The following is a 27,331-nucleotide window of genomic DNA, read 5'->3' as shown; positions in this document are numbered from 1 at the left end:
ATGTAGCATTAGGTTTTTTTTTCATGACACTTACAAGAGGAGTACCTGGGTCTAGTAGGAGGCGGAGGGGGAGGAAGAGGAGGAGGTGGGGGAGGAAGTTACATGAGAGTGAAGGTGTGTTTGGCGATATCATGGTAGTGTGTATTGTGCAGTTCATGAAACATTTTTCTTGTGGAGGTGTAGGAGTGAGGGAGGTAGGCCTTGGGTAGAGGTGGAGGTAGTATCAGCTCCACGTTGCTTGGGACATACAAGGCATCGTCAAGGCCGCTGCCACTCACCCACTACTACGCCGCCCGCCTCCCTGTCTCCATCTCACGCTCACGTGTATGCCTGCCTATACCCGAGGTCTATACCACACCTACTTTGGGCTCATACCCGTATCTCACGTTCACACTTGTGCCCGCACCGACACCATGGTTCCCGCCTCTACCTGGCACACATGGCCGTGGCCACGTGTCATAGTCAGGCTTCAAGCACAAAGTTCCCAGCTCACGATGCCTGTGGCCAAGGCGGCTCTCACGCATGGTGGAATCCACTTGTCATGCCCAAGTCCATGTCTGCGTGCCATGATGATGCCTGGGGCCCACGTCCGTGCCCACGACTACCATCTTGTACATTTCCACTCATACCCACACCCATCTTGTGTCTGTACATCCAAACTTTTTATACTTTCATTATTTGTTGCCATAACTGTAAGTGTCCAAGGTAGGCCAGACAGTGACCCAGCAGTTAGCGGTGTACAGTGACTCTCTACGACACGTTAGTGATCACTATCCTTATCATGGTCGCTGTGTGTGTGGTTGCCACCTGTTCTACCTGCCTGGCATAATCAAGTACCTACACCTGTGAAAAATGGCGCGTGTGTGTTCCGTGGTGGAGGTGAGGCGTCCTTCCTCAGCAAACATATGTGTGTATCTCTGTGTGTGTTTTGTGACGTCACTACAAACGTTTAATGCGGTTTTGAAATTATTACTGGAGCGATGGACTAAACTACTGGGTGTGTGTATCAAGATCACGGTGCTTCAGTGAACACTTGTAAGATAGACTCTCACTTTATCCATTGCCAAAATGAATAAATTGCTGGCACGGTGTGGTACAAATGTATGAATGAAATGGGATTCCAATAGTTGGTCGTATTGGTAGCGATCAGTAAGACATTTTGGAGACCCGCTGTGACCGGTATCTGCCAAGCCCAGCTCAAGTGTTGTACAGTTTGATACTTGTGGGTAATGCTCGTACTGTACTGCCTAATATAAATGTTACAGACATTCAGTGTTGGGAAATATGGCTCCCTTATCTCTGTCAGGAGTTGTGGGTAGGGGTTGTGGAACTGTGTGGTGGTGATACTGTAGTGCTTGTGGTATGTGGTTCTGGATGGTGTGGTATTGATGGTAGTGGTGATGGTTGTAGCCATGGTTAGTTGTGGTGATGGTGGTAGGTGTGGTAGAGACGGTGGTAGGAGTGGTTGTAAGTGTGGAGGAGAAGGTGGTAGGCGCGAAGGAAGTCGTGGTAGGCGCAGTGGAGATGATGGTAGGCGTGGTTGTGGTAGTGTCAGCTTTAAGTCTCCTCAGTCAGCGGCCTGACGGTGGGCCTAGTGCTGCCGGCGACCGTCTCTCGTGTGTGTATACAGTACTCTATTCATGGTTGTTTATAAAAACAAATTATATTGACTTGAGTCTGTGTGTGTATCTATGCATGTTTTGTTTGTGAAAGTCGTGTGCATATATGTGTGTGTGCGCGTGCGCGTGCTGTTGTGTGTGTATGTGCACCTTAACTCTGCATTCGTTTGCGTGTCGCGTATGTGTGTGTGCGTGCGTGTGTGTTGTCTGCTGGGGTGCGTGGCGGCGTCTGCGGTGGTATTTATCGATTGTAATATTGCGGAGCGCCTGACTCACAAGACCGAACCAAAAATGATGTGTGTGTGTGTGTTTGCGTTTGCGTGTTTGCGTGTGCGGGCGGGTGTGGTGTTGAGTGACGTCACAGGGGGTTTCCTGTGAGTCAGTGGCCGGTGGTAGCAGACAGTGTGTGTGCGCGCGCGCTTGCGTGTGTGTGTAACGTTTCTTTGCCTCACCTCTCATACTTACTAAGAGGAAATGAGTTACGGTATATTTACTAAGGCCCGTTCTGAGTTTCTCTGTGACATATCGCATTCACCCTTGTCGGTCGGTCCGTTACCACGTACGGGAAGGACTTTTCACGTACACACCCCAAAACACGCACACGCCCAGGCTAATGACCGCCAGATCACAGCAGTAAAGTCGGTCATTGTCATCTATGCTGTTATTGACCGCTGATTTAAGCTGTTATTTGACCTCTGTGTTTACCTCTGTGGTCAGTTTACAGGGCGGGGCAAGCTTTTTTGTGTTTGTCTGTTTAAGTGTTTTATTTATTGCCGAGACGAGAACTTGATACAGTCAGTCAGTCAGCCAGTCAGTCAGTCAGTCAGTCAGCCAGTTAGTCAGTCAGTCAGTCAGTCAGCCAGTCAGTCAGTCAGTCAGCCAGTTAGTCAGTCAGTCAGTCAGCCAGCCAGTCAGTCAGCCAGTCAGTCAGTCAGTCAGTCAGTCAGTCAGTCAGTCAGGCCACCGTGTGTGTTGGTTAGTGTGTTTTATTGAGTTTTATTTTGTTTTAACTACTACTACGCGAAGCTCTCCCAGCCGTGGTTGTCGTGGTAGTGGTTGTTGTGGTTTGATTTACTGCTATGGGCGGTGTTCTTGTTCTTCCTGTGTTCTTATATTTGTTCTTACCTCCCTCCCTTGTTCGTGTTATATCCTGGTTGTGTTCTTGTTAATGTTCCTGTCTTCCTTCTCTGGTTCTGTATTTTCCGGGTTGATTGTGTTCTATTTGTTCCTATCATTGTTCTTCTCTGTTGTTCGTAGTTTTCCTCTTCTTTCTTCCTCTTCTTTCACCTCTCCTTTCTCTCCTACTTCTTTCTTCTCGTCTTTCATCCGTCCACTTCTCCTTCATCCAACTCTTCCTCCTCTCATCCTCCCCTCTTTCCTCCCCTCCTCTCCAGTGACCTGTATGACACACCTACCAGTGACCTGTATGACACACCTACCAGTGACCTGTATGACACACCCACCAGTGACGTGTATGACACACCTACCAGTGGCCTGTATGACACCTACTAGTGACCTGTGTGACCTACCAGTGACCTGTATGACACACCTACCAGTGACCTGTATGACACACCTACCAGTGACCTGTATGACACACCCACCGGTGACCTGTAGTGACCTGAATGACACACCTACCAGTGACCTGTATGACACACCTACCAGTGACCTGTAACCTGACACACCCTACAGTATGACACCCTACCAGTGACCTGTGACACACCTACCAGTGACACACACCCCAGTGACCTGACACCACCACCTGTATGACACACCTACCAGTGACCTGTATGACACAGTGACCCGACACACCCACCAGTGACCTGTATGACACACCTACCAGTGACCTGTATGACACACCTACCAGTGACCTGTATGACACACCTACCAGTGACCTGTAACACACCTACCAGTGACCTGTATGACACACCTACCAGTGACCTGTATGACACACCTACATGTGACCTGTGACACACCTACCAGTGACCTGTATGACACACCCACCGGTGACCTGTATATACACCAGTGACCTGAATGACACACCCACCAGTGACCTGTGACACACCTACCAGTGACTGACACACCTACCAGTGACCTGTATGACACTCCTACCAGTGACCTGTGACACACCTACCAGTGACCTGTATGACACACCTGCAGTGACCTGTGAGTGACCTGTATGACACACCTACCAGTGTATGACACAGTGACCTGTGACACACCTACCAGTGACTGTATGACACACTACCAGTGACCTGTATGACACACCTACCAGTGACCTGTATGACACACCTACCAGTGACCTGTATGACACACCTACCAGTGACCTGTACACTGTGACACACACACCTACCAGTGACCTGTGACACACCTACCAGTGACCTGTATGACACACCTACCAGTGACCTGTATGACACACACACCTACCAGTGACCACACACCACCAGTGACCTGTGACACAACTATCAGTGACCTGTATGACACACCTACCAGTGACACATGACACACCTACCAGTGACCTGTATGACACACCTACCAGTGACCTGTAGACACACCTACCATTGACCTGTAGACACACCTACCAGTGACCTGTATGACACACAGTGACATGACCTACCAGAGTGACCTGTATGACACACCAGTGACCTGTATGACACACCATCAGTGACCTGTATGACACCATCCAGTGACCTGTATGACACACCTACCAGTGACCTGTATGACACACCTGTATGACACACCATGACCAGTGACCTGTATGACACACCTACCAGTGACCTGTATGACACACCATCCAGACACACCATCCAGTGACCTGTGGTGACCTGTACACACAGTGACTGTATGACACACCATCCAGTGACCTGTATGTACCAGTGACCTGTACACACCATCCAGTGACATGACACAACTATCAGTGACCTGTATGACACCATCCAGTGACCTGTATGACACCTACCAGTGACCTGTATGACACACCATCCAGTGACCTGTATGACACAATACAGTGACCTGTATGACACCATCCAGTGACCTGTATGACACACCTACCAGTGACCTGTATGACACACCTACCAGTGACCTGTATGACACACCTACCAGTGACCTGTATGACACACCTACCAGTGACCTGTATGACACACCTACCAGTGACCTGTATGACACACCTACCAGTGACGTGTATGACAAGAGCCGGACCAGACGAGGGAGGGAGAACGAGACAAAGATCTTTACCAGGAACTCCCCCTCCTCCTTCTCCGTCTTGCCTGCCCCGTTACGTAAGGCGACGACCTTTTTTCCCTTGTTTCCAGACGCTGCAGGAGCTGGGTGACTGATGAATGTGTGCTGGCCGGCTGGTCTGGTCTGGCCTGGCACCACACTCTCTCCTTCCTGTTTAACATTTTGAATTATTTCCCAGTATACATTTTTTATTATACTCAATACTAATAGAAACTTACCTCGTATATTGTGTTGTTGTTGTTTTTTTATAATGTTGCGTGTTTCTTTCTGGTGTTGGTGCCGAACACTTCGAGATATCAGCTTCAAACTCATTCATCAGTTCCCTGGTTCGGGGTGTGGGGGGAGGGGAGGCATTCCTTTAATTATGTCGGCGGCGATGATGATTCAGAGGTCAAGGTGAGAGAGATGGGGGATGAAGGTTAACGGTGAGGATAATGTATAAATCCGGCGGGAACACTGGGGCTTTAATGAGGCTGTATTATTATTATTTTGGGTCAAGGTTTTTTTTTTTATGGGCGTAATTTAGGGATTAGCGCCCCGACTTGTGACAGTAGTGTTAAACAACGTCCGGTGTAACAAACTAACAGGTCAAATTATACCCCTCCCCCTAGTCGCTTAAACCCCGGATTATATTATACTAGCGAGGGTGTATAGCGTTGAGGCTTGTTATTTAGGGGAGGCTCACACACACACTACCCTTTCTGGTGTTCCTCGATCCTGGCTCATACCTCACCTGAAGACGATTCCCTGGACCTGTTCTATTCGCACACCTCACAGTATATGACCAGAAACTCGTGGGTGACAAAATGATCATCCTATGTTGTTAATGCTTGTTGCCTCTACCTCAACATAGCCGATATAGTCTGGCCGAAGAGACTTGTCACTCAACCGCTGACGATGTTTCAAACTTAAAAAGTTTTGGGTCTCAGGTGTTGGAATAATGTTTGGTAATTGTACAAGCGGCTGTTTTATTTATCACTGAATTTACCTCTGGTACAGTTTGCTCGAGGAAGGTGTGAACGAGTGTAAATTATTCACTCCAGGGAACACACCCAGAATGCCTGAAGGTGCTCCCGCTAGTTGACGTGCTTGGTGGGGTCGGTGAGAGCTGAATATGTCCTCTCTAACAATGTATAGCTCAGGGAGGTCGTTGGCTATAATAAGTAATGTAAGTAGGCACTCAACGTTAGTCAGGCCGAGGAGATGGTAGGTACCCTTTATGCCGTACTCTTTATGCTGTTTGGTGCCCACAACCCCGAACTGTGCCACACCATGTTATGTCTGGGAGTGCCACCACACCTTGTTATGTCTGGGAGTGCCACCACGCCTTGTTATGTCTGGGAGTGCCACCACGCCTTGTTATGTCTGGGAGTGCCACCACACCTTGTTATGTCTGGGAGTGCCACCACACCTTGTTATGTCTGGGAGTGCCACCACACCTTGTTATGTCTGGGAGTGCCACCACACCTTGTTATGTCTGGGAGTGCCACCACACCTTGTTATGTCTGGGAGTGCCACCACACCTTGTTATGTCTGGGAGTGCCACAACTGGAAGCGCCACATCTGCTGGTCCAAAGTTCTTAAAACACTACAGGGTATGGGAGAACGTACAGTATTTACCTTTTCACATCTCCAAGTAAGGAACAAATGTATTGAGAATTTTAGATGTTGGACAAGTAATCTTAATATGCACACTAAACTGTTTCGAAACTTAGTGAACCTTTGTGTGTGTGTGTGTGTGTGTGTGTGTGTGTGTGTGTGTGTGTGTGTGTGTGTGTGTGTGTGTGTGTGTGTGTGTGTGTGTGTGTGTGGAGGATCCTGGGTATGTGTGGGTGATACTGAGGGTGGGTGGGATGAGGATCCTGGGTGTGTGTGGGTGGGTGGTACTGAGGTGGGGTGGGTGAAGGATCCTGGTGTGTGGGTGTAGTACTAGGGTGGGTGGAGGATCCTGGTGTGTGGGTGTAGACTGAGGGTGTGGAGGATCCTGGGGGGTGGGAGGATCTGGGTGCTGAGTGGCAGGGACAGAGGCGCCGTCAGGGGTGTGACAGGTTAGGTGGCGTCCAGTGTTGATCCTGGAGACACATGGAGGGAGGGACTCGGTACCACCTCCTCCTCCTCCTCCTCCTAGTCCCTTCCTCCTCCTCCTCCTCCTCCTCCTCCTCCTCCTCCTCCTCCTCCTCCTCCTCTTCCTCCTCCTCCTCCTCCTCCTCCTCCTCCTCCTCCTCCCTCCTAGTCCCTCCTCCTCCCTAGTCCCTCCCTTCCTCCTCCTAGTCCTCCTCCTCCCAGTCCTTCCTCCTCCTCCCAGTCCTCCTCCCTCCTCCTCCTCCTCCTCCTCCTCCTCCTCCTCCTCCTCCTCCTCCTCCTCTTCCTCAGTCCCTCCCTCCTCCTAGTCCTTCCCCCTCCTAGTCCTTCCCTCCTCCTAGTCCTTCCTCCTCCTAATCCTTCCTCCCTAGTCCTTCCTCCTCCCAGTCCTCCTCCTCCTCCCAGTCCCTCCCTCCTCCCCAGTCCCTCCTCCCAGTCCTCCTCCTCCTCCTAGTCCTCCTCCTCCTCCTCCTAGTCCTCCTCCTCCTCCTAGTCCTCCTCCCAGTCCTTCTCCTAGTCCTTCCTCCTCCCAGTCCTCCTCCTCCTCCCAGTCCTCCTCCTAGTCCTTCCCTCCTCCTAGTCCTTCCCCTCCTCCCAGTCCTTCCTCCTCCTAGTCCTCCTCCCTCCTCCCTAGTCCTCCTCCTCCCTAGTCCTCCCTCCTCCCAGTCCTTCCTCCTCCGTCCCTCCTCCTCCTAGTCCTTCCCTCCTCCTAGTCCTTCCCTCCTCCCAGTCCTTCCTCCTCCCAGTCCTTCCTCCTCCTAGTCCCTCCCTCCTCCTAGTCCCTCCCTCCTCCTAGTCCCTCCTCCTCCTAGTCCCTCCCGTCCTCCTAGTCCCTCCTCCTCCTAGTCCCTCCCTCCTAGTCCCTCCCTCCTCCTAGTCCCTCCCTCCTCCCTCATAGCCTATCTCCTTGACTACACCATCATTTACACTACAGCATTGAGTATGGCTGTGTAGTGGATGAAGTAGGGATGAAAACGTAAATAATGTAGTGAATTTTATTATCCGGCCAAGTGAGAGATATTTTTGGTGCTAGGTGTGGGTGTGGGGAGGGTGACAGTGTGGAGTGGGGAGGGTGACAGGTTTGGAGTGGGGTGGGTGACAGGTTTGGAGGGTGTGGAGTGGGGAAGGTGACAGGTGTGTTGGGTGTGGGTGGGGAGGATGGCAGGTATATTGGGTGAGTGGTGACAGTGTTTGGGGGAAGTGACAGGTGTGTTGGGATTGGGGTGGGGAGGGTGACAGGTGTGTGGTGGCAGTGGTTGGGGAGAATGACAGGTGTGGTGGGTGAGGAAGGTGACTCTCCACACTACACCCTACAGCACATTATATTCTCTCTCTCTCGTCAATAAACTAGTGATGTCATTGGTCGTGGTAGTGAATTGCTTTGTCATTGGTTGTGGTAATGAAAGGCATCACGCCATTGGTTGTGGTAGTGAGACGTGACGCCATTGGTTATGACTGACATTGAGAAACATGACGCCATTGGATGTAGTACCGGGTAGGATTCTGATCACTTGCCCTCAGTTAGAGGTAATGGGCACACAAAGGCAAGAGTTATTGTGCTTCTGTTGTCACCACCCTTATGCCCTCCAGTCTGCCCACCCAACATGTCTCTCTTTCTCACCCAACTTACCCATGCCACCCAACAAGCTCACCACCCAAGCATGTCTGCCACCCTTGTTCAGTTCGCTCTCTTTGCATCAACACCATACACCCACCACTACTGCTGCAGGTACTCCTTCAAGATGTTTGGGGGTGGTCCCAGAGCCGCTGGTGTTTCCTGGGGCACTTTCCCAGTACAGTACCCAGAGAGCATTACAACGATCAAGTCAGAATCCCGCATCTCCAAGTACATTTCATTTCAAGTAGTAAGCGTATCATTTTAGCAAATCCTTAAAAAGAGCCATTGGCATTTCAGAATGGAATGTATGATGTACAGTACAGTATTTATAAACAAGGAAGCAAGGAATTAATTGAATTATCCATGGTTAAAATGTAGTAAGATTTATTGTACAGAGTAATTTTTAAATAAAAGGTGAAGAGTATGTGCTGTTATAGGTGCACATATTTTGATCAACACTGATGCCTCGTATTATACCAAGAGAGTTGGGTCAGAACTGAGACATCACACCCACTACCATATATACTGTACAGTCTTGTGTTCCCCAGGGGAGGGAGCAGCCAGTCAACTCTTTGTTCGTTCCTCCCGCATTTTGTGTTCTCTCTACCCTTGAACCAGTGAAGAGGTGTTGGTATTGATTTACGCAAGAGTTAATGTCAACAAGACGATGTGTCGCAAACAACTCCCAGCTCCACGTCTTAAAGGTCAAGGTGCCAGTTTGAGGTCGACTTGCACATTTCAACAATTATTAAATGAAATATGAAAATGTAACATCACTGATGCTTTCTGCCCAAAACTTTCCTTAATCTTTTACATGATTGTGTATTATTAAGTCTCCCCCAAGTAAAGGCTGCTGAGGAACACCAGGTTTAAGGCTCTAACTCATAGCTCTTCTTTCTATTTTGATTTACTAGCCATCAATGTCTGGGTCATTACGGCCGTACTATTGATTTCTTTGTCATAGTAGAGTCGACCCTTGGCATCCTCTATTGTTCTTCCGTTGGTCACTTGTCATAGGTCAAGGTCACGAGGTCAGAAGTCGGGACATTGTCAGTCTCATAATTTGTGCATCATCACAGGGATATGTATCATCACCAGACTAAGTGCTGAATACCTCATGCAAGTTGCGTCAAAGGTCAAAGTCACAGGAAGGTCAGAGGTCAACCTATTATGTAAACTCTAGCTGATAACTCCTATTAGACATAGTGCACAACACCATGTTTCATATGTGAAGGTCACCACTGAAGGTCAAAACCTTGTCCAGAGCAAAACTTTTGTGTTATATATAGATATTTCGATGACATGTCAGATTACTAATTAATCTACCCTGTATTGTTTATGGTCTTCAAGAAAAAAATGTACAGTACATTTATTTATTTATTTTTTTTTTTAAGAAAAGGCTTTGCCCGTTTGACCTCTCTGTCTGTTTGTCATTCGTGCACTTCATGTCTGCTCCATAACTTTTGAACCTGAGAAGAAAATATTGTGATAATATATACGCAGTAAGTTTAATACCATCGATGTAATATGTCAGCAGTAACAGCCAGGTCAATGTCAGGATTTACGTGTGCATCCTTTAAGTGTAATCAGGAAGAGTCCATTGGTTTTACATATAGTACCGTAATCTTGTTTTTGTTTATTATACACGTGCTGTATATTGATTGCTTTTAATGTATTACAGTAGGGTATTTTAATTTTGATACAGGGAGAAAGGTACAGTATAATATTCTGCAGTTGAATAACATTTGGGTGTGAATATGTAACAAAAATTTTCTCACTCATACAAAATATTCCCCAAGACAGGGAAGAACAATATATTTACCATAAAAATATCAGTGATGATGTACTTATTACAATGTTGTTAAGCTCTGTGTATTCTAAAATGCATATATTTCCTTGCAGGATGTTGGCAAACACACTGCAACCGTTCTGTGGTGTGACAAGCCAGCGACTAGTTCGTGACAGTTATTTCTGCTGCTGCACCGGATATATGTGCAATGAAGAAGTGGCGGTGGAACCAGAGACCAGCCCTGCTCCAATCCTCACACCTCGACCAGGTAATTTTCTCACAAAATTTTCATGTGTTCGTTTTTGTTTAGTATATTATCATGCACAGTATTGTTATTTGGATTACTGTATATAATGATGAAGAAGAGACCCCACCCAGCTAGTATCACCATATGGTTAAACATACTAAGTTAACCTAACCTCACCCCCCTAGGTAACATCAGGGTGTCCAAACATAGTCATTACTCTTATTACAATGGCCTTTTTGCCAGCACGCCTTCCTAGGGGCTAATCTTCAGTTGATTGTATTTTTTTATTTCATTGGTATTTTATTGTGTTGTTTTTGTAATTATTCACTACGAGAGGAGCACAGTTATACATCAACCTAAATATTACTTGTTGTGATTCTTGATTCTCTGAGATGGAGCTTCAAGATAACTACAGGATGATGGTCGCATTTTGCATTAGTATTATAGTAAATTGTAGTTTCAGTAATAATGTTGGTTATATTGGGAATATTTATAATAGTATCCATAGCTGAGTGTATTACTATAGTTATGTATGATAAATTTACTGATTCTGGTCCAGTTTTGATCAAATGTAACATAAGAACATAAGGAGTCTGCAATAGGCTGTTGGCCTGTGCATGGCAACTCCTGTCGAGAGTTACTTGTAATAGTATATGTACTGCCGAAGCAAGTGTATCTGTGTCTGTTCAAACCTGTACTGCTGATAGGTTGGTTTACATGGATACTTTGTTCTGATTGGTTTACATTATTCAGTACCAGTACTTTGCTTCTGACTCCCTGATTGCAGTAACCACCTAACTACAGTGATCTTAATACAGTGATCACCTGACTGCAGTGACCACCTTATTGTAATAACCTCCTTTATTAGGACGTAGTGCAGTACCTAAGAAAAAAAAAGGAGTTTGAAGACTTGATTGTGAATGCTGTAATGCATGTCTTCTTTGCAGTAACAGATGTGACCATAACAGTTGTTGACTCATACCTGCTCATCTGAATTCCCTCCATGATTTTCGTCTTGTAATTTAGGATATTTGCGAGTAAATTTTGGCAGTGTATCAGAAGCCAGTCTAAATACTGTACACGTCTCTTAGTCCTCAGATTTCTTTAAAATGACAGAATATGTACAGTAGTGTGAGGTAATAGAATGATCAGTGGTATCGTTACAAGATAAACCTGATGATGGAGAGAAGACGCCCTTGGAGGGAATGCCGATGTACTTGTAGTACTGGGAGTGACTTTTTTTATAAGAGTATTTTATTACATCTGGATGTAGTATTGTTGTGGGCAGACATCCATCTTTATCCATCTCTCTGTCTTTAAACTTTCTGCATTTTCAACTTTGTAAAAGCTATTGGCTTAGTTTAGCTGCAACTTCATCGAAATGTTCTTTGATTGGTCCACCATTGAAATTGTCTTACGGTATGAATATTTCCCATCACTATTCGATTTTAAGGCTTCACAAGGTTCTTGTTTTCATTTGCTACAACTTCTCAGCACTTCATATGTACACATTCTCCTATTCTGCATTATACCCTCAAGGATAATTTTTCCAAGGTGGGTAGTTATTTACAACCAATTTAAGTGCAGTACAAACGTTTACATTACTGTACCTATTTTAATTTTTGTTCCATGAAACATGAAAAACAAATACTATGCATTAAAATAACACAATATTATATGAAGTTATATGAGCTAACTGATTTACACCCCACCAGGGCTGAGGTGGAGGGAGTGAAGGGTCAGCCAGTCAGACTCTTGAGGGTTTATGTCATAGGACAGGTCAGGTGGTATAGGTAACTCCAGGATTAAGTTGGAGACTATGGTTTTCAATTTATTACCAATTATTGCACACTTTTTGTCCTATTTGGCCTTGTTACTACCACTTGCACTCACTGAGGAGATGAAGCAAAGTACAGTACAGTTTACTGTCTACAAAAAGAAAACCCATCATAATAAACAGTCACAAGTATATGATGTGTGTGGAATGCTAGTAAGTATACAGTATGATGAGGTGCACAGCCTACCCTTAGGATAGCCTTGGTAACCTAGTGGATCAGACCAATACCTGTGCTAGTCCATTATATTTTATTGATTTTTTCTGATTTTTGCAGTTATAGTACTGTATACTTGGTAACATTTATGGAGCATGTGGTTTTCTTCTGAATTGGGTTAAGTGACTGGATTAATTTGACAAAAACTTTAGAATACTGTACAGTACTACAGTAATTTTTCTAAATTATGAATGGGCTAAATAAGATCCATTTTATGCAAATTTCTGGTTTATGATTGGTTTAAGTAAGGAAAGGAGTCTTTATTTGGCTGAAATATATAATGAAGTCTTTTAATTTAAGCATAATAATTAATTATACAATATTTACACACTTTTATTACAGATGAGGAGGAGGATAAGTCTTTTATGGTGGTGTATGGGGTATTAGCAGTGGCCTTTGTGTTGGTGGTAACGTGCATTACAGTCACAGCTCTACGCTGGAGGAGAACTAAACCACCCTCTCACCCCATGCCAGTTGAAGAGCCGACCACCTCCCCATGTATTGATATGGACTCTATTAAGTTCATGGAAGTCATAGGTACGTTTTTACATGCTTTATAATATTTTGTTTTTACCCTTGGTTTATATCTTCAGAATAAACTTTTGACTGTGCTGTTGCTCATATCAGACAGTGCCATGGTATTAATTTATATGTTTCTTTTAGGTCAAGGTCGATTTGGCACAGCCTACCGAGCTGTGGTACAGGGTGAGGAAATAGCAGTGAAACTGTTTCCCCAGCACTACAAATCTTCATATCAAAATGAGAAATATATTTATTCTCTTCCCCTAATGGAACATTCCAACCTTTTGTCATACTTAGGTAAGTATTATACAGTACTGTACCACATTTCCTTATAATTTCCTTGTATTTCCCTTTACAGTAAACCCTCACTAATCCAAACTAATTAGGGGACAGTCACTTTGGAATATTTCATGGCAAATGAGATAAAACCATCTTTTGTCATTATAAGTACACATTTACAGGCTTTTGTATGTTACTTACAGTGCCTACTTGTATCTGTTACAATAAAAAAAAATACATCAACATTACCTAGGTTATAACTAAGGGGAAATTATAAACCAACTTATTGACACCCTTGAAAAATAGTGCACTGGCAGCTCCATTCAGAGTGGCTTTATATCATATTGTTTGTACTTATTTTTATGCGTAAACATTTTGTAAGTTTAGTTGACTTTCACTGCACAACACATTAACATTTACCATAGTGAAGAAACAAGGAACACTATTCATAAAGACAAAGACAACATAAATGCAACCCAGTACAGTACAGTGCCTAGAGCATGCAACTCAGGGAATTACTGTACAGTATATAGTTTCTGAATCCTTATGATTATTAGATGAACTTACCTAAGGTGAAATTAGTAGAGGTTGCTCTAATTTGAATAATTTATGACTTCTGCAGTACTAACCATTTACCACTTATGGTTGTCTGCTTCAATCTTCCCAAATGAAGAGAACTATTTCAGGAAATACATTATTTTCTGAATCCCCATGATCCCTAGATGTGCCTTTTAAAGGTAAAATCAGTAGGGGGTTCCCTTATCTTAAATTATTGGAATATTTTACCATTTTTGGTGTCATCTATTTGTTTTTAGTTTTTTGTTCACTTTTCCTTCTAAACAAAGGCAAACAATTTAGTAAACCACATACTGTACAGTAGTTTTTAAATCTTCATAATTCTTAAATGTATCTTTCAAAGGTAAAATCTGAGGGGCCTTGTCATATGCATAATTTTTTATCTCTTTGTTACTGGATTTTGGTTCCTTGTATATGTCCATTTAATTGTTCCCAGAGAAGATTCAATAACCCCAGGAAACCACAAATACTAACTGAATCTTTTTGATCCCTAAATAGGGATTTTGAAGGTCAAATCACTTGGGGTACCCTTATGAATTTTGAATAAGAACCACATCCATATTCAGTACTGTATTAAATATTATTGTCATAGGTAGTGTTGAAGAGTGATATAGATTTTCATCTTTCGGTTTCATAATTTTCTAATGACTGAAGATAAATAAATTTTTTAAAATTCATATACTGTACACATACTTATGTATCATCACCAGACAGTGTGCTGAGAACATGAGCCAGGTCTGTACAGTATTTAAAAAAACAGTCACATATAAAGCTGAAGGTCAATTACAGCTTTTTATTCCATGACCGTCAAGGTTGGGGCTGGAATTTTTATGAATGATGAAGCTGAATAGGTTTATTTTTTATCTAAAGTACACCCAAATGTTATGTACAGTGTTCATAAACATTTCTCATCAAAATATAGAGTACAGAAATTTAATTACAGTACAATACAATGCAGTATTAACATTTACACCACAGGATAAAACTACATTGCATATCATGATGTATTCATGAGCTGGGAGGGTAGTGTGAAGATGGCAGCAGCCACAGCACCAAGAACAGTTATATACTGTACCTCCATGTCCAAAGTACTTGTGAGCTTAGATTACTTGTTTGTAGTGTAAATTATATTGTTTGTGACTTCCTTATATGATATTAAGAGGTTCTTAAGTCTTTCATAATTGTCTCAATCCAGATTTATTAATGCTCCATAACTTGTCTCAGGCTTATTAGTGTGTAGTGTGTATTCTTGGCTTGCTTACTTTATTAGTGTTCTGTGCAAAAATTTACTTTATTAATGCACACCTTATTTTTAATCCATTTTTCTTTGCAGGAAATAGTAATGATTTTTTTTTTTTAAATTCCCCTAATTTTAACATATACCCTGTGGGGTGGCTACCGAAGGTGTGAGGTGGTGTAAATGGTAAAAGAAATAGATAAATTTATACTGTCTGTGTAAGGTACTGTACTGTATATTCATGAACTGTGAATTTGTTTTGTATGTAGATTGAGGACACATGATACAGTATGACTGTATGTCCTCACTTGGATGACTTACATAAAGTGACTGCCTGTGTATAATCAAACCTAAATAATACAGTACAGTTATACTACTCTGTCATTCTCCAATGAAATTTCGTACACTAAGTCATAAGTGTGGGAAATACACAGTTGATACACATTTGATTAGGTGATTCTTCTTTTATGACTTTTGATAAGGAGTCCTGCATAGCCAGTGTAGCAACCTTCTAAAAATTTAGACTATTAGGAAAGATGGTAAAATTTTCAGACTTGGCTGGATGATGGCCATTTGAGCAGATGGTTGTATTTAGAGGACTTTCAGAGTTAATATTTTTTATGATGTCTATAAATGCCAGCACTAAGGGGGGATATGATATCTTCAGATAATTCTTGATGGAAAAGTTCAATATTTTACATTATTGTTCAAATTGTCTAATGAAACACTAATTTCTTTAACGATGATCAGGTGGAGGCGATTGTGATGGACCTGATGGTAACATGTATTATGGATTGGTGCTGTCATATTGCCCCAAAGGTCGTCTTAGCTCCTACTTAGCCGAAAATACTATTAGCTGGTCCACCTTTTGTCAGATTGTTTTGAGTGCCACCAGTGGTCTTGCACATTTACATTCAGATATAAGGAAAGGAGGTAAGCATGATAATGTCTTAATTTATAAATAATTGCACAGTATAATATATATTCTCTGTGTTTGTGTGGTGTGCACAATCCAATTAAAGCTGAAAGTGCAACATATATATATTTTTTTACCATACATTTTATTGCTACAACTTAATGAAAATTAGGTGACATATGGTGAAATTTGTTCTGTGTTGCTTAAGATGTTGAAGGGGTGAGCCTCAAAGATAGAATTCTTGTTCCTTTGATTCTGATGGTGAACAGAAGTCCTGTCGCTTCTGTTATTACATTTGTTCTTTCTGTGAACTTTTACTGTAATCCAGGCAGGTCATAGCAGTTCTTGACATTTTACAACTTACTTGTATCTTACCAGTAACTTAGTTGGTAATCATTCAAATTCTCAACCCTTGAGTTGTAATTATTGTTTCATAGCCAGACATGGTTCAAAGAATATAATTGCCTCTGGTGTGCATAGACTACGGTAAGCAAGCTTTTGATGAGTATGGATTAATGCCTAATAGTACATTAATAATACAGTATTAGTTTCAGATTTGAAAACTGCATGTCAGTTATAGTCCATGTAAAGCCTTTAAGATATTAAAAACAAAACAAAAAACAAGTCATAACACAAAAATGATTTTAATGGTACTGAAAATGTATAATTTTGATATATGGGATAACCAAATGTACAGACAGAACAAGTAAAGGGCATTAAAGGCAAGGTATATATTGTACTATACCTATATTGACAACTGTATAATCCTTGGCATACTGGTATATGTTTTTGTGTCTCCAGTGCATATGTCAGGAATCATATTGACTTAATTGTTACTCCATTCTTGTGTCCTACCCAAGTTTGTTAATAGGATTTCACTGAAAGTATCCTGCATAGAATCATGAAATATTTAAAGCTTCTCTATTTTCATCGTTATATTTTCTGATTAGTTTTTCAAATTGCTTGGTTAATTTTTGCAGTAGGGAAATAATTCTTTTACATACATATCTGTGAACTAATATTCAATTTATTTGTATTTTGTTTCAGATATCGTCAAACCATGTATTAGCCATAGGGATTTCAACACCCGCAATTTGCTACTCACCGAAAATCTGTTGTGTGTTGTCTCTGACTTGGGCTTTGCTATTCACACACAAGGAGCAAAATATTTCATCAATGGAGAAGAGCAGCATGCTGAGACATCTTCATTGACAGATGTGAGTTCATTGTATGTGGTTATAATATAAATTAAAAATAAACGTCCCTACATCTCGGTTACATCAAAGAGCATACAGCAGCCTTTGAAGCATCAAAAGCTATATACTGTACATTACAGCACTGCACCATAGAACTCATCTTGTGGAAAATTTATCTCTATCTTGAGAATGCTTTCAGCTGGGCTGTAATGGCTTTGTAAAATATTAATTTTACTTTCAGGTTGGAACACTGAGATACATGGCTCCTGAAGTTCTTGAAGGAGCTGTAAACCTTAGAGATTGTGAGGCAGCCCTCAAGCAGATAGACATTTATGCTTTGGGTCTTGTTCTGTGGGAATGTGCAGCACGTTGTCATGATCTTTATCAAGGCCTCCAAACGCCTCCATACATGTTGCCTTTCCAGGCTGAAATTGGTAAGTTTTGACTGTGTTTTGTAAGTGAGAATTACTGCTCAATGCAAAAACTTATTCGGTCTTGTCCTCCTGTATATTGTATCCGGCTGTTACAAATGACAAGCCCTGTAGAAAAAGCAGGCTTTTTTTATCACAAGTCACTTGTTTCTTCCCCTTGTACATAATATGGATCATAAAAGGTCTGATGATTGATTTTGCTAAACCATTTGCTCAGTGTTTAACTCATCATTTAATTACATTGTTACAGGTCTTCACCCATCCTTTGAGCAGGTACAAGTGCTGGTAACCCGCAATAAGGCTCGGCCATTATTCCCATCAGTGTGGAAAGACACTAATCCTGCGATACGCTTACTTAAGGAAACAATTGAAGATTGCTGGGACCATGATGCTGAAGCGCGCCTCTCAGCTATGTGTGTTGAGGGAAGGTTGGCAGAGCTGCCAGTCCTCTGGGACAGATATAAATGTATGATACTTAAGTGTTTTCCAGGAAGACATTTACATTACCATATTTCCCACCATATTAGATGCACGGCCATATTAGATACACCCCTAACTTAGCAAAAATACATAAATAAAAAAAAAATAAGTTTCTCAAGCAGGCAGCAGCTTCTTCATCAGTGTTACCTAAGCTTAGCCTTCTTTACATCTTAAATTACCTTAGATTAACAGCTCCCGTATGGTTTTTTCTCCCAGAGAAGCAATTTATTGTAAGAGTTCAACATTTTTATCCATTTTGTCAGGGTTTATATGAAGTTATCATTGTAAAAACTCAAAGTATCAGACAGGTAATGATAACATGTAACCTTATTTTCTACACCTTTGAACAATCACTATGTCTGCAGCTACAGCATTAGCTAAAATATTAATTTTTACATCTAGAGCGATATATCCTCCACCCCTTTATTTATTTATTTTTTTATATATATTGTATTGTTGTTTTTTGTAACAGGTGCTACTGTATGCGTATTTTATATGGCAGGAAATACGGTATTTTGATGAAAGAAAATAAGTTTTTGTATCATTTTAAAGATCATGATATTTTTTATCAATAACTCTAGTTAGGCTTCTGATTGAATGATTTTAGACTTTGCAAGGCAAGTTCTGACATTTTAATATGAATTCATCTTGACTGGTATTTAAAGAAGTCAGTTGTCTTTTGAAGTACAGATATTATAATGTCAGTTCATTAAATATACCTGTACTGTATATTACTTTTTTATCACAACAGCGAGCCTAGGAGTGAATGGTGTGAGTCCTACTATGAACCCGATGTCAAATCTGACAATGAGTCAGAGACAAGGAGAAATGTTCAGTGGCCTGGTAGGAAATGGAGGAAAGGTTATTAGCAATGTTATCACACCGAGAGATAAGGAGTCCAGTGTATCGGAAGCAACTGTAGAGACAACTATCACTGCTTCCCCATCTGAGCCCCCACCAGATATTTGTCTTGGTAAGAATTGTGATTGTTTCATATCTGTTATTCCTTAAGCCACAAGATTGATTGGCACTCTCGAACAGAAATGGTTTAATTGGTTGGCCCTCTCCCAAGGCAGTGAACTCTCAGAGGATAATTTAGGCATACATCAGTCTAAGGACAGGCTTTCATTACGTTATATTATGTTTTTTTGTCTTAAGTCATACAGACAATTTGCTTGTTCCTCTCTCTGTACTAATTAATATCTGTTATTTGACTTGTCATTCAGCTTGCATTGTCAGAATGGAACATTGAAATCTTAGTCACTGAGATTTCTGTTATAAAGGTCTTAAGGTGACTTAACATACAAATCACAGAATGATGTGAGTGGCCTGGAAGTGTGATAGATTGTTCCACCCTCAGGGCAACCATATTAAGGGTTCTTTTCATAATGCTTGTTGTGTGCTGAATAGCTCTAGTCTTAAGCATTGTCAGATTTGCACTAGAATTTTACTTACAGTCTCTCCTCGACGACCAGGTCGTAAGTCAAAAAAGCGAAAAATAATACATAGAAATTCTAAAATGAAATACAGTACTATAAAAGTAATCAATAATGAAAAATGAATAAAATGTTACTGTGAACTTATCTTTAAAATAGTCAGCTGAATGCACATGGGGCCTCAATAATTTTTTAATTAAGCATGTAGATTACATTAATTGGATGATGCAGAGGAGGAGACAGGGCTGGGTGGGTCATCAAGTTCGCTTTCTTCAGACAGGCTAACATACTTACTTGTTGAAGGTATTGGGTCATCTTTAGGGAGCGAAGAGGCAGCAGTGGTGGGGCATGAGGAGACAGCAGTGGGGGACTTCTTAAAAAATATTCCAATGTAGACCGCACAGTTTGCCTTTTCTTTTCATTGTAAATCTCCCTGTAGCAAGTAAGTGCATCCTGGAGCAGTCTGTCAACTTTTGCAAAAAGCTCAACATTTTGATCCATTTCTTCAAACATTTGCATCCCCTTATTAATAGTAGTAAATGCCTCTGCCATTTGTTTCACTGAAAACTTTTTGGGGAGTGCAGGTTCTTCTACATTTTGTCTCTCTTCTTCTCTGGAATTTTCTGTGCATCTAGTTCAATAAGATCCTCATTAATTAGCTCTTCTGCTACACTTTCCACCAACTGCTCAACATCTTCATTATCAATTTCTAACTCCAGCTGTTGACCCATCTGCACTATCTTGTTACTAATCTCAGAAATTGCTTCATCTTCAAAAAATCCTTTGAAACTGTTTACATATCTTTTTAGTTCCTTTTTCCATATTCCATTCATGCACTGACCTGTAGCTTCATCCCATGCTTCAGCTATGTTCTTTGTACATTGCAAAATGTTGTAGTCATTCCAAAACTCTGAGTGTTTTCTCACCTTCAGTAGCAGCAATAGCCTTTGCGAAGGTCGTACGTAAATAATCCGCTTTAAAACCAGCAATAGCACCTTGAGCCATCGGTTGGATGGTAGAGGTAGTGTTAGGTGGAAGGGTGCAGGTCGTCCATGTGTAGTGGGTGTCCCGGAGCATTATCTAAAATTAATAAAATCTTGAACGCAACTCCTTGTTGCAGACAATACTCCTTGGCTCGTGGAATGAAACAACTCAGGAACCAATCCTCAAACAGTGGTAGGGTCATCCATGCTTTCTTATTACTGCGATAAAACACTGGCAGTGTGTGCTTGCTGACATTTTTAAAAGCCCTTGGGTTCTCTGAATGATATATCATAAAGGGTTTTACCTTGAAACCAGCTACATTCCTCCCAACAGAAGTGTGATTCGGTCCTTGAATGCCTTGAATCCCGGCATGGTTTTCGCCTCTTTGTGGATGTATGTCCGTTCTGGCATGCACTTCCAGAATAATCCAGTTTCATCCACATTAAATATTTGCTCAGGCAAATAATTTCCCTCCACGATGACACGATCTAGCTCCTCTTTAAAAGCTTCGGCAGCACCCACATCAGCAATTGCTGCCTCTCCACTCACCTTTACACTGTGCAAACTGTAACATTTCTTAAACCTTTGGAACCACCCATGACTTGCTGTGAAGTTTTGGTCGCACTTATCTCCTGCCTGCTCTTTCAGGCTTTCGAAAAGGCTTCTTGCCTTAGCCTGTATGGTTAGAAAGCTTAAGGGTACACTCTTTTGCAGCTGATCTTCCAACCACATCACAAGTAATTTTTCCATCTCATGAAGAGGACCCTGTCTTTTTTTTTTTTATTATTGTTCCCTTTATAGATGCTGATCCTTTCACTACCTCACGAATTCGTTCCTTATCCTTCAAAGTTGTTGATATCGTCGAGTGAGAGAAGCCAAGGTTGCGTGAAATGGTTGCTACCATTTTTACATTTTCATATTGCATTATTATTTTCATTTTCATCTCAAAAGTAATTGACTGTCTCCTTTTCTTATCAGCACAATGAGAACTCTCACTTTTATGCTTGCCAGCCATTTTAAAAGGAATTAGAAACAAAAATTTCGTCAGTACACAGCGCGATCACTAACAACAACGATGGCTAAACACCAACTGAGCGGGCTACGGTGTGGATGCTGTACACCATGAGGCAGCCCAGCCCACACTGTCATACGGGACTGAAACGTTTCGTTACTAGAAAATACGTAATTTGAAAAATATTTTATACGACCACAGCAGTCGTGGTCGTATGTCCGGGTTGTAGTAAGTTGAGTATGTCGTAAGTCGAGGAGAGACAGTACTGTATTGCTTTACAGAACAGATTCTGTTACTCTGTTATATACAGCAAAAGTAAACCTGCCATGAGGTAATCAAGGCTAATCCATGTAAGCCTGGAAAATAGCCATAAAATGGTGAGGATGATGATGACTTGGCAGATTGTACAGTATAACAAGATGCCACCTGGTTACAGGTTAAAAAAAAATCAAGATCAATCCTTCATTTTTATTTCATTATGGAAGTGAATAAATTTACAGCTTTTAGAATAAAAAGTGAGGAAATCCCCCACCCCCTTTTATTTTATATTTCTCTTTGCTTTTTTCAATACTCAATCTACCAAGATTCACATGACCCATAGATTAATATCCCAATTTCTAAGACATTATAGCTCTGAGAGGAACTGGAATTTTGCTTGACAAGTATTGTCATAAACTGCATGCTGACTAGGAGTGTGTCATATCAAATTGTACCCTACATAAATGCATACATGACTAGTCCTTTGATAATGGGATATTTTTTTATTTCAGGTAAAAATCAATTAATTGGGACTCTGCAGCCTCCTATACCACCCCTCCAGCCACACCAAGGCCGCAACCCATGCATGGAGCGCAACCTGATAAGAGAAGTGCCCCAAGAACTTACTGTTTCGGGCAATATCCTCATAGATCATTTGAAGAGCAATGATATAAATTCTATTAATACTATTAATTCTGTGAATTTGATGGATGCCCTGGATATCCAACATGCTCTAGAGTCTCATGGGTTTACTAATGAACATCTTATGCCTTTGTTGAATGGACACTCTAACACTGCATCAGTTGTGTCACAGCCACGCCCCACTTTGCCTCCTCCAACCTTAGTGCAACCAATACCATATTTGCAGAATGAAGTTCGTTCCATTGATAATCAACCAAAACGACAAAATACAGCTGTACGAGATGGAGAGAACCGTGATAATGGTCACTCAAGTGGCAAGGGTAGTTCATGGCGACGGTGGCGTAATGCTTGGGAAGATCGACTGAAATCAATAATTCCAAGGCGGCGGCACCACACTGGAGAAGATGAGGAGAGACAGGAGATCTTAGTTACCCCCACTAGTAGTAGCTTGTCAGAGCCACCAACGCCACTAACTGCAACACAATCAGTGACAGTCACAGCAGCACATTTACCCATGCAAACTGAGGTGCTTCTTACAAATGGGGGCCCTCATACTGTGATCTCTCCAAACCATACACTAAACACCCAGCATTCATCACTACCAAGTTACATAGCTGAAACTGAAATAGGTATTGCGAAATTGCATCTTCAAAATGGATATGCACCAATTATTAGATCAAGACAAGGATCAAATGACAGTGGACTTAATAAATCAAGTGAGAACAGTGTTAGTTTTGTGGACAGTGATAATTCGTGTGAGAAATTAAAGAGACCTACTACTCTTACTCTACCAGACAGGTCACAGCAGGCTCTTGTAAATAAAACCGTAAAGCAGCAGGTAAACCAAGAGGTAACTCAAGACACTGAAAGTACTGATTGTCAAGAAAGTGATCCTGGAGTGGAGATTGAAGAGTCGCCACCACTGAGGAAAGCAAAGCACCGTGTGAAGACTCCTCGAAGACCCATGAATCCTCGTCTCTCACTATATGACGACCGTATTATGGGATGTGATGAAGGTGAAGAAGATGGTCAAGTTGTCAAAGGTGAAGGTCAGTTAGATGAAAGTCTCTCACACTCGCTCCCTATTCACATGGACACCTTGGAGCAACAGCAACCATTCCTCACCAAAAGTGTAGTTGTAACAGCAGCACCCTCACAGCACACTAGTGCAGCTGTCCTTAGGCATTCTAAGGTTGCTAGCACAGTTAGTACTAACAAAGCCAATAGTAGGGGTAGTAGCCAAGGATCACTTGGACAAGAGCTTCCTTATTCTCATACTCAGCCAAATCCCCAAGCAGTTGGTGTCCTGTAAATGTGATATAGGGAAATTAATGAAAGTGCCCCTTTTAAGGTAATCAACCCGCCGCTTGCTTTGTTTTGTTATTTTGAAATGTAAGTTGTCTGATGCATTTCAAAAATTCAGTGATATAAATTCTCACAGGACATAGCCCTGCTGAGTGTGTGTAATTTAATGAAATATTCCAAATCATTATGGATATTGAGTTATGCTGCCAGTAGTGTGGAAGAGACATATTATTATTACTAGAGCAAGAGAGCACTGTATGTTAATAACATATATTTCAAGGTTTTGTTTCCTGATTTTCATATTACTTCTCCTTGGTTTTAATGTATGGAGACATAACCCACACATTTGTTCATATCTTTTGTAGATTTCTTTTCTTCTGTATTTTATGCAAGTAGACCAACTGATTTCCTGTAACCCATAGTAAAGCCACATTGCTTTGAAAGTTGATTTACTAAGCAGCTTTTTTTATATTTAGCACAAGGTTAAAATAACAGGTAGTTGTTACTTCCTTCTGGATTATAAAGATGGTGACTTGTTTTTTCATTCAACATGATGATGAAATGCAGACAGTGGCTACTTTCCTTTTGATTTTTACGTTGGTGATTGTTGAAGAGTATTTTTTTTTCCCCAAAAATAAAGCCTTAAGGGCTAACACATTCTAGTCTCTTATTAAGTAATTACTCCATACACAGTACCTGGTGTGGCTTGACTGGGACCATCCAAGCAGTAATTTTTATAGGTACTCAATATAATGATTAGACAAGTAAAAAAGTAAATAATTCATTGCATTATACTAATGCTCCTAGTTAATGAGGTTCTAGTGAACTTCCACCAGTTTTAGTAAATTAAAGTATTTCATGACAGATCCTATTTATATTTATTATTTATATTAATGTAGAGATTAACCAAGTCCAAGGATAAGATCTTGTTTGTACAGTATGAGAATATCAAGTTGGAATAATGAGAGACATTTGATTGAAAAATCATTTTAAGATGCAAAAATTGTTCACTGAAGTATTAGTGTAATGTACAGTACAGTCCTCACATGTTGCCGGGGAGGTCCTGAGTCAGGTGACCACCAGGAATTTTGTGGTTTGTAAACTTTTTACTTTTATTGCTGTAATATCCAATTATAGTTTATGATCTGCAGCAGATTTTTATTTCATCATTATTTTGACTCATATCAAGATTTACAGATTTTAGTTAATGTTTAAAGAATATTTAGAATGTTACAGTTCAATATTAATGAAGCAGAATTATTCTTCATGAAAATGGTGGAACATGTTGCAATAGAATATACTGTACAGTAGATGTACAGTACAGTATTATTTTGTTTTCTTCTTTTGAATTCAAAATTAATCTGAAATTTGATTCATGGTTAAGGTGTGAAAATGCAAATACAGTATACTGTATATCTGTTCCCACCCACAAAGACCAAAATTTAGGGCTGTTAAATAAGCATGTTTATTATTATTATTATTATTATTATTATTCACTTACTGCTTCCTCGTAATTGCATTGATATTTTCATCTTAAGCTTAAATGTAAATACTGTATACAGTTGATATTTTAATGGACCAATAAAAGTGAGAAAATAAGATAGAATAATTGGAGTGCATAAATGATGGACAAAAACCTCCAATGTCTTTTTACCACCTTATCAGAAATTTTAGTCTTGACAGTTTTTCCAGTGGTGGTCAGAAGCTGGAAACAGATGTTGTTATGTTAGGCTTTATTGAACTGAGATTGTTTAAGGCAGTTTGTGATTTGTTTTGGTTGCTTTGACAGTTCCAAGTATTTTCATAGTCTTTATTTGTATTTTGTAATTCATTGTGTCAAACATTTTCTTCCCATGAGGGTTTTCAGTAATTAGATTTGCTGGAAGGTATTTAGATATGTATTGTGATTTTCTGTATATGTAATCATGAGTTATAACCTGATATATAAATCTATATATTGTTGCTGTATATTTTAAAACTCAGAATATTAAAATGGGAAGAGGTGGTTGTGCCTGCACGCAAGAACTCACACAATATCTCTCTTAATCATCCCTGAGAGCTGACAGACCTCAAGAACTTAAATTTTTCATTCTGAAGACATTTATTGTGAATCAAGTTTGTATAGTACTGTATTTTGCTGAATATAAAAAAAATTCATTAAAAACAATGTGGTTTAGTGAGCTTGAACTACAGTCCATAGATTTTAATACGGTATAAAGATTGGTGGTAAAGCTAGCGGTGAGATATAAAGGATTTGGGCTCTTCCTTCTTTTTTCTCTCATGAATAATCATAGTGATTTTCAGTTATTTCTCTTCCTCATTATTTTCTTCCAATCTGATTGTTAGTTCAACTTGTCTGTCTCCATCAGACTCCTCCTTCAAAATCTGAGTTTCTTGAGAAGTCATGTCTCTGGCAAAATGAGTTGGGATACTGCAAATGCCTGAGATAAGTTTGCATACACAACTCTTATTACCATTTTTCAGGTTTAACTTGTCAAGTCATATCTTTTGAGCTTAATTTAGACTGCATCTTGTGACTGGATCTGTTTATTACAAGGAAGAAGAAGCTCTTATTGATAGTTGTTTGTGTGTGTGTAAGTAATAAATGTTTGTTCAGCCAAAGCAAGAGACTAATGAAATAGTCATATTTTCAAATATAAGTACGTATGCTTATCAGTTAATTTATTTTATTGAAAGTAAGTCACAGTTACTTATGGTTTCTGTTCCTTCCCTTTCTATAATGTAAAGTGATTCTGTAGGATAACACTTGAAAGTTAACTTTCGGACCAAGGCTTGTGTTCTTGCTGTGGTAGACACAGTATATATATACAGTATACTCAGTGTTTTCAGGTTATATTCCCTGTTGAAATAACCTTTTTTCCCAATGTTCCTGTGGCTTGAAGTGGCTGACATCCTTTAATTAGTTTATGCCACTTTGCAACACCACCAATATTTACTTGCAAAAACTGGATAAAGGAAGAATTATCCATACAGTGCTTTCATTGTACTTACACAGGACCAACCACTCCAAAACACTTTCTTCCTAAACTTCTATCTTTCCAGTGATATAAATTGAGCTGGACTAGTTCATATTAGATTCTTTCGTGTTTACCATCCGTACAGTTTACCTGCCTTATGTGATGCATAAATATAACACCAACCATATGATGTGTATATTACACTACAGTTATCCTCCCTTGCTCGGCTTGTATTTTTTCTATACAGAGTTATGCTGGGTCAAATAGCTGGCTTCCAGTTCTTTTCTTTTGTACAATAAATGTTAATGCATCAAATTGCCTTCCTAGTGTAAGCTTTGTCCCATAATATTGGACAGTGTTATATAGCTTTCCAAGCTACTGTTTATGTTACTTTAAGAGATCAATATGGAGATGCAATTTCTGCGGTGATGATATC

At 40.8% G+C, this 27,331-nt stretch overlaps 1 protein-coding gene across 1 annotated transcript in view; it reads left to right on the top strand.

Annotated features, from left to right (window-relative positions):
- LOC121870633 overlaps positions 1-25,067 on the top strand; it is a 107,765-nt gene extending 82,698 nt beyond the window's left edge. The window contains exons 3-11 of the mRNA XM_042372494.1: positions 10,459-10,613; positions 12,986-13,180; positions 13,307-13,462; positions 16,008-16,190; positions 17,221-17,390; positions 17,611-17,803; positions 18,051-18,266; positions 19,032-19,253; positions 22,483-25,067. Of these exons, the coding sequence (XP_042228428.1) occupies positions 10,460-10,613; positions 12,986-13,180; positions 13,307-13,462; positions 16,008-16,190; positions 17,221-17,390; positions 17,611-17,803; positions 18,051-18,266; positions 19,032-19,253; positions 22,483-23,924 (2,931 nt within the window). The 5' untranslated portion in view covers position 10,459 and the 3' untranslated portion in view covers positions 23,925-25,067. The remainder of the gene's footprint in view (positions 1-10,458; positions 10,614-12,985; positions 13,181-13,306; positions 13,463-16,007; positions 16,191-17,220; positions 17,391-17,610; positions 17,804-18,050; positions 18,267-19,031; positions 19,254-22,482) is intronic.
- Positions 25,068-27,331: the final 2,264 nt, after the last annotated feature.

Source organism: Homarus americanus, unplaced genomic scaffold, assembly GCF_018991925.1.
Source record: "Homarus americanus isolate GMGI-L3 unplaced genomic scaffold, GMGI_Hamer_2.0 scaffold56333, whole genome shotgun sequence".
Classification (NCBI taxonomy): Eukaryota; Metazoa; Arthropoda; class Malacostraca; order Decapoda; family Nephropidae; genus Homarus; species Homarus americanus.
This window is presented reverse-complemented; position numbering and strand designations above follow the sequence as displayed.